General features: G+C 45.8%; 3 protein-coding genes across 3 annotated transcripts; all 3 read left to right on the forward strand.

The window, feature by feature from the left end:
- Positions 1-2,000: 2,000 nt before the first annotated feature.
- Positions 2,001-4,205, forward strand: N7495_005292 (uncharacterized protein; the record flags this gene model as incomplete). Its single annotated transcript, XM_057207943.1, has 1 exon — positions 2,001-4,205. The coding sequence occupies one exon, from the start codon at positions 2,001-2,003 to the stop codon at positions 4,203-4,205; it is 2,205 nt and encodes a 734-aa protein (XP_057061717.1).
- Positions 4,206-5,048: 843 nt separating this feature from the next.
- Positions 5,049-5,794, forward strand: N7495_005293 (thioredoxin-like protein; the record flags this gene model as incomplete). The annotated part of the gene is made up of 3 exons (XM_057207944.1): positions 5,049-5,054; positions 5,233-5,420; positions 5,494-5,794. The coding sequence occupies 3 exons, from the start codon at positions 5,049-5,051 to the stop codon at positions 5,792-5,794; spliced, it is 495 nt and encodes a 164-aa protein (XP_057061718.1).
- Positions 5,795-7,930: 2,136 nt separating this feature from the next.
- Positions 7,931-8,146, forward strand: N7495_005294 (uncharacterized protein; the record flags this gene model as incomplete). Its single annotated transcript, XM_057207945.1, has 1 exon — positions 7,931-8,146. One exon carries the CDS (start codon positions 7,931-7,933, stop codon positions 8,144-8,146), a length of 216 nt encoding a protein of 71 aa, XP_057061719.1.

An 8,146-nucleotide genomic window follows, 5' to 3' on the forward strand; every position in this document is an offset into this window, starting at 1 on the left:
CGCCGCTTTTGCTCACTGATCTGCTCGCTGGGTATTAGGTGACAATCACAGAGCACTCAGCGAGTACTTATCGAGCGGTCTGATTACCTATTGAGTAAAACCTAAACGCTTTGATGCGCTCACTGAGCTAAGTAAGTACCTCAATAAATTGCAACAAGCTAACCACTTCACTTGCTCTCTAGTTTGTTCGCCTAAGCCCAGACTAAAATTTACTTAGTGAGCCATAATAAAAGCGGCGGCACCTAAAATAGGAAAGCCCCGTCATAGAAAAAAAAACAATACGTAAAGCTACCTAGGTAACTAAGTAGGGAGCCAAAGTACCTTAACCTTACCTTAGTATCCAAACCTTAGCGCCACTTCAGCCTGTACAAAAGTAAAAAGGGTTAAGGCTGAACAACCAGCAGCTTCGGCTGCAATCTCTGTAATATCTGCAGGACTGCCCAAGTGTCAATAATTGAGCGGGAACCTGCGTATACCGCAGTGGGTCATCGTTATCTCTGCAATATATGATGACCTGACCTCAGCATGGAGTAGTGCATCCTTCGGTCCAGGTGAATTCAAGTACATAGGGATTCCTTGGAACTTTGAAAGGTTCCTTGTCCTAGAGATCTACTTTATACTCCAAGACATGGTAAACTAGGATTCCAGGAATAAGAATAGTTTATATCAATCTTCACCGCTTCCAGCGTTCCCGTGTTGTGCGTTTCCCCATAATGAACCGCACCTATCATATTAGAGAAGTTCAGATCTTATCATTATACAAAGTAGTATAGTAAGACATCAAGAATCCCGAATCCCGAATACGAGATAAGTCTTTCTATTATACATAGCCAAATTGAAAGTTAACTCTTCAATATCATACTGTGTTACGTGTAGGTACTGGAATAGACGAGCTTGCCCTATACTAGTTAGTATTGGAATAAATATTTAGCGGGTAAAGTCAAGTACTAAACTAGTCACCGAGCTAGTCAAAGAGGAGCAAAGCCGCGTATTAAGCAAGTCAACTTAAGTAAGTCTCCACATCAACCCAAAAGGTGAAAGAGTGACGGGTTCTGGACCGTCTGCTCCACCTGACCAACGGTCTTGGGAGACTAGAGATCTTGGTACCCAAGTACAGTACTTAGAGTATTGGGTACTTAGTTGAAAGATGGTAGGTGCTTACCTAGAGTCAATCTACTAGTAATCTTAGATCATGCTGTATCGATCGTTCATGCTGAGTAGGTAGTAATGTCCGATGTGGATGTGGATTCACTTAATTCTCCAAGGCCAACTTGCAATGAAGTGGATCTCGAGGATGAACGGGATTATTCCCTTCTAAACTTATTCATTTTAGTACTCATTTCATCTCCCCCTTTCCCAGTGTAACCAAGGTACAATAGTGAAAAAAGTAAAGACCAGGTACCAGGTACTGTGTGTGACGGAATGTACCCCAGGTCGACGGGATGCTGGAATGCGTGGGTTTATTTTTAGAGAAGCAAAACAAAATGATTGTTGCGGTCTGGACTCTTGTTCTGATCGATTCAGATTCAGATTACTCCGTATTATTCCATTACTTTTTGTTTTATTTAATTTATTTCTTAATTCTTTTTCTTTATTATTTCTGTGATTTTAGTGATTTTAGTTTTCCATTTTTCTCACTTCATCTTACTTTCTCCCTTTCCTTCCTCCCTTTCCTCCCTTTCTATCCCACCACTCTCTCACTCTCTCACTCTCTACAATCAAGGTCAGCGAAGCTGGTCAACGCTACCTAACCACTTTCAAGCCCTCTATTCTTTTTCTTTTTCCTTTTCTCTTCTTCCTCCTTCCTTCACTCATTTGACGGACCCAAAATTTAAACTTTATGACGCTGGTGGCTCTGATTTGACCGCTACTCCGCCTTATTGACTTTGTGGCCCTCTACCCCATTTCTTCTCTATTTCAACCCAATATTCCTGAATGAATGATATCAGTTGCCAACTATTTTCAAGGAGCTGACTTGGAGCCGTGCTCCATCAGTCGCTATGGCGATATGGCCTTTCGGTCGTAAGAACAAGCGGCATAGCATTCAAATGGGTCCAGACGACGCAGCCGCCATGCACGTGGCCTTCGAGCAGGACGTCATCGCAGAACCAACTTTGGTTAAGAAGCCCACGCGCCGTTCAACAAAACGTCACAACAAGGGCAAAACAGATGACCATGGGACAGCATCCGTAATGTTGCACCCAACTGTTCCTCTTGACCGTCAAGCCTCAACCAACGAACCGCAACCACACGTCGAACAACAACAAGATGGTTTGCCAGGATTAATTTCTCGACATTCATCTTTGTTGAAGAAGCAACCAAGTGTGAAGGGGCCGAATAAGCTACGGAGGAAACTCAGCAAGCGCAAGGCCGAGGAGATCTTACGAGAGCGTGAGATCAAGATGTTGTCTTCGACCCCATCCATCCAAATACCCCACCGAACTAGTCAACACGGTGATGATGGAGACCATCCGCGACGCAGAGGGAATAACCGACGCTTGCAGCGGAATCGCTCCACTATCAGTCTTTCCATCCAAGACTCTAGGACGTCTTCAATGTCGGATTTTTCGGACACCTATACCTTCAAGGTAAACGCATTTGCTGCATTGACTCCCCGACCCGCCGTTCGCTATGTCGAACCCCCACAACTCTCGACCAACCGAAGCAGAAATGTCACACCCTCCGGCCGATCAGACAAAGAAAGGTTGGCGGCTTTGACATCGGAAGAGAACCCATATCACTCGAAGCGACGAATGAAAGACTTGGCCGACTCGTTGGATGCCGGTGATCTGCGAGAGCTGTTGGATCGAGATCGCCGCCGTCGAGAGAAGAAGCAGATTGAGGAGCAGGAAAGACTACGACGCAAATTGCAAGAAAGGGCAGATGCGCATCTCGCGAAGGCGGCAGCAACAGAACGTATCGAGGCACCCCAGATGATCGAGGTTCAGGTCGAAGTAGAGGTCCCGCAGGAACCTGACAACGATATGCCTATGGTGGAAGAATGCGATGAAACGACCGAGGCTCTTCCGGTTGAACCTCCAGAGCCCCAAATCGAGAAAGTCAGTGAACTCATCGAGCGTGCATCCATCGACAGTGCCCAGGTCTTGGGAACTATGGATGGTGGCTCTATTCGTTCGCGCCAGCTGGTACCCCGTCCCAGCTTTGCTCTTTCGTTCGAGCCGGGCACTTCGCGTACCACACTGTCCCATTCGTCCTTTCGCCAAGGCATCAGCAGCAACAGTCACAACCATGCCTTTGGCACTGGCTCTGTCTCTGACATGTCTGAACGCCCATCCTCGGATGTCAGTGGTCAGCGTGGTAGCACTAACACCATCACTTCTTTGTTTCGGCGTGGTTCTTCTCGTCTCAAGCGCTACCGAGACCGACACAACCCGAGTCCCGAAGTTTCCAACGCCTCTCACGAGTCCTTTTACAAAATCTCAACTCCCTCTTCACCCCCACGAACCACCGTGGTGATCCCCACAAGGCCACTGATCTCCCCGCCTGGTGGAGCGGTCATGCGCGCTCAATCCAAATTCACCGAACATTTCGGCGATGAGCCCCTCTCACCCCCCGACTCACGTCTACAGTCACCCGAAATTCCCGACATCCCTGAGCAATTAACAGAATCCGCATTAGAGCATGAAGAAGATACTTTCATGGAGGAGCCAGCACCCAGTGGTGGTATAGATATCATCAACCCTCGTCGACGTCGCAGCTTCCGGTCTTGGACTGAGAGTTTTGACGCAAACCCCGACAATGTACCTTTGTCGCAGTCTCTGGCATCCATCGACTCCGAAGGGTCTTGGATGTCTGGTCAATATTTCAAGCGCATGTCTGGGAAGAACAGCACATCTAGTCCGCATCGGACCAGCTTTAGTCCGTTTGGACCAGTTGACATGCAAGATGAACGCCGAGAGTCCCTTGATTCCCGCCGTATCAGTAATTACATGGAGGATCCAGAGTTGGAGAGTGAGTCTGTCAGTGCCACTGGCAGGCCCGCTGATGTTTGGCTCAGTGAAGTCGGTCGTCGACCTGTGGTGGTGAACCCTACAAACCGCCCCAAGTCCACCGCCATCATGCTCAAGAGCATTGCCCCCCTCAACCCTATTGCATCGGAGGAAGATGACAATCCTGAAAGTGAGACTAGACCTACTCTCTCTCAACGGATTAAGAGCAGCTACGGTGAGATTGACCATATATAGTGTGGCTATCACTTGGCACTCTTGAATCTTCTATTTGAATGTCGTTTTGATTTGCTATTATTGAATTGCATCAGCTCATTCTCTAGACCTTTCTTTTGTTGATTTCATTTGTTAAACAACCTCATGATATTCGGCCCCAAACTCCTTCCCTTCCCCTTCCCTCCACATTTCCCTTGCCCTTGCCCTCCCCTGCATGCCCTATATGTTTTGTGCCACATCCCACGGTTGTGATGTTTTACTTGTTGATACCCCCAGCTCGCCCCATGTTTTTGAGTTTCCCTAGATGCATAAATTCAACGCGCGTTCTTAATACAACTGCACCCATCAGCCGCTACTTGCAAATTGGGCTTTCTTTTGTTTCATTTGTCCTGACATTTGATCTATCCATTTCCTCTTTATCGGAGTGTTTTAGTATCCACCTTTTTTCTGACTGTTCGCTGGACGATGGTCTGCCATTCCCTAGATATTTTGTAATATCCAGTATTAACATCTTTTTCATTCTATACCCAAATTCAAGTGTATCAGTACCTACCTTTAACTATAAATTGCATAGAGTGCATACGTGCAGCTAAGTAGCTCTGGCACCTGGGCATATGCATGAGATATACAAGTCACGAGTCTTTTAGATTCTGACTGACCAGTTTTCTCACCAGTACTCCGTATATCGCAGGTAAATAGACCGAGGTAAGTAAGATCTTATCTTATTAACTAGTTAACTTGATCCAGATGAATCCAATTCGTAAGCATAATCACGTCATCCTATACTGCCACAATTCACCGCCTTAACACCCAAGTCTCCTTCAATTGGTCTACAGAATTTGATTACCTTGACAAATTCCTGCCATGCTTGTAAGTATTACCAGTTAATTCCTGAAAGCCCAAGATCCCGAGAGAATAATTATATGATTTCATCTCCGGTGAAGTCCAGATTATTCAGCCTGTACTTACCTAATCCGCATCGTCATCTCATTAATAAAAGAGACGAGCCCCTCATTTGATATTTAAGGCTCACACCCCACCCCACTAGATCAAGCCCTCAACCATCCGCTTCGCCCGTCTCCCTGTCCTGCGCGCTTCATCACTATTGATCCGCTCATCACCTCTTAAGCAACTCACCCCTGCTCAATCTCCCTTCCGCGCATTCTCCTCAACTCCAATCCCCAAATTCACCCAATCCTTCAAAATGGCTGGTGGCAACGTTATTCAGATCAACACGTAAGCTAACAATCCCTTAAAACCAAACTTCAAATCAAATTTAAATCAGAATCTAACATTCTCTTCTCTGCAGTGCCGCTGAGTGGAAGACCCTCGTTGAGGAGTCCACAGAACCAATCCTCGTCGACTTCTTCGCCGAGTGGTGCGGTCCCTGCAAGGCCATCTCCCCCAAGATCGAGGAGCTGAGCGTCACCCACGAAGGTGCCCTCAAGGTTTACAAGGTCGATGTTGACCAGCTGCAGGAAGTCGCTGCTGACAACGGTGTCTCCGCTATGCCTACCTTCTTCTTCTACAAGAACGGTGCGAAGGTCCAGGTTGTTCGTGGTGCCAACCCCCCTGCTATCTTGGCTGGTGTCAAGACTCTGCTTGAGTAAATTTAAGCAGTTTACTGAGCTTGAGATGGGTTGGATTACGTCCGTATTTGATAGCAGGACATGATAATTTTGGCCTGAGGGGGTCTTTCTCAAATGGTTAATATATGTTGAATCAAGTAATTCTTTCTTTACATGTTTTGAATACACTCTTAGCTCCCTCACGTCTTTCTAACATATTTCTAAGGGTTGTAGTTGTATATGTTATCGTGATGAGTTGGAAGTTTACCTACCTACTCCATTCCCCGAAGACAGAAATAAGATTTAACGTCATGCATGTAGCAGACTAGAATCCACATGTCAACTTTGAACACCTACACGGGCATGCAATCTACACATCACAATTGCAATGGCCTGGCGACTTAGACTTACTCCATTCTCCAGGGCTAGATCAAGCACTTGCTGAGGCGAGAAGTAAACATAGATAAAGACGATTCTTACTCCACTTTAGATGACCTCAAAAAGAGGTGCATACGCACTAACCTGTCGAGACAGCTCCTTTTACCTGGAATCTGAAGTAAAAGAGTGGCAGAAGGCTTCCGAGTAACTTTGTAGCGTGATATACAGACTTGCGGACATGATTGATCGTGTATAGGTATCCTTACCTGATTGATTGATCACACCATCACGTCGAAGGATTGCAAATCCCAATAATACTCCCCTCCACGTGTCGTGGGGCAGATATATTATTCATTCAAATGTCATTAATCTGAGTCACTTGTTTCCCACCAAGGAACTAAGATTTGATGTCATGTTGTTGCACAGCAGTAAAGGTATTGCTCTTTCGGCCCCCATGCCTTGTTGCTTCATTGCTATCTATCAGCTATCACTGGTAAACGAGAAGAAAGCCATGGAACATATCAAAGATTCAAAATTTACAGATCCAGAGATAGAAATGACCCTCTAGTGCTTTTCTGAATAATTGAATCATTCCGGTCATGGATGTTCTGCAACTCTTCTGAATGCTCTTTTCAGGTTGTCGTGACGTTTTGGATCTTTGATGGGGGCCTTCACCAGTCGAATAGATATGGAGACTTTGTTCATCACCTCTAGTAGGATCAGTGTCAATTTAATTACCTGATCAAATCTGAGATAAGCATCAAAGCGATGAAATATGCATATACCATAAGGCTTTTGACGTTTCGTGAGACTGCTGTGACGGGTAGATGGGCATTGAAGTGGAACAAACGCTCCGAAGTAAGTAATTGGACGTACCAGGCGTAAGGATGACTGGCAAGGAAGTATGTTTCTCATAATGGCAAGAATTTGAGGTCACCGTCTAATCAAGCCACTTGTGTTCTTACCTGACAGGGATCCCGGAAAGTGAGGATGAAGTTATCAAAAAGCTTATTGATTTAAATCCATTCACCGCAATCTGTCTCTGGTTTCACCAAGCTGTGTATTCGGAGCCTTCACTAATTTCTTTTCCTGGTTTCTCCGCGCAGAGTAAAGTGGCACTAGGTTCTCGACACCACGTCCATCAGTCAGATTGACTGTTGCATCACGATGCCATATAAATACGATATTAGGATATTGGTTCTATTAGCACCGACTAAATTGTAACCAGGATCGCGCAATCCCTTTTGCTGATTATGTGGTGTGTATCTTCTCGACACTGATCCCAGATCTGATCAGTACTCCAAGTTCCATTGAATTTTGAAAAGAAAATACATACATAAATTGGAACCGTGACAGGACAGTCCACGCGAGTTGATCGCAGTTGATTGGAAAGGGCATAGAGGGTTAAAGACCTCGTACAACCTCAGATCCTGAAAGGTGTGAGGATGAAATAAAAACCTCGAGGCGTTGTACCTTTCATTTTCCAGGCTCCAACGGCATAAAAGCCCTCTGGTCATTGATAGCTCTCATTTTTGTCAGAATCTCATAGATTAATCACTCTGGTGTTCCCTTCGTCCTCCGTGTCAAGGACATCTTCGGTATGGATGACTACATGCTACATTGAGGAACCACCCAACACAATCTAGCCGTCTGATCCTACCAGAGCGATCATAATAGTCCACAGACTTCGATTTTCTCGAGCTAGTCGGATTTCTCCGAATCGACAAGTTCTGGGGAAAAAAAGACCCCCATTACCAGCAAGCCAAAACCTATGATGGCAATAAGACCCATTCTGTCCTTATGGCCAGGCTCACTTCGAGATTGACTTCCTCTGTCTTTTTGGTAGTGCGTGCCAGTAGCATTACCCCACACCGACCGAGAAAGGGCACCTACGTCACTGTTATGGTTGACCTTGTCTGCCCTGTCTCCAACCCTGGTGAGGTCACTCTCAACAGCGCCAACCCACTGCAACAACCGAACATCATCTCAATTACTTCAACAATGAGCCTGATCTAA

The sequence above is a fragment of the Penicillium taxi genome (genome assembly GCF_028828555.1).
Source record: "Penicillium taxi strain IBT 34144 chromosome Unknown utg000004l_segment0_segment0, whole genome shotgun sequence".
NCBI lineage: Eukaryota > Fungi > Ascomycota > Eurotiomycetes > Eurotiales > Aspergillaceae > Penicillium > Penicillium taxi.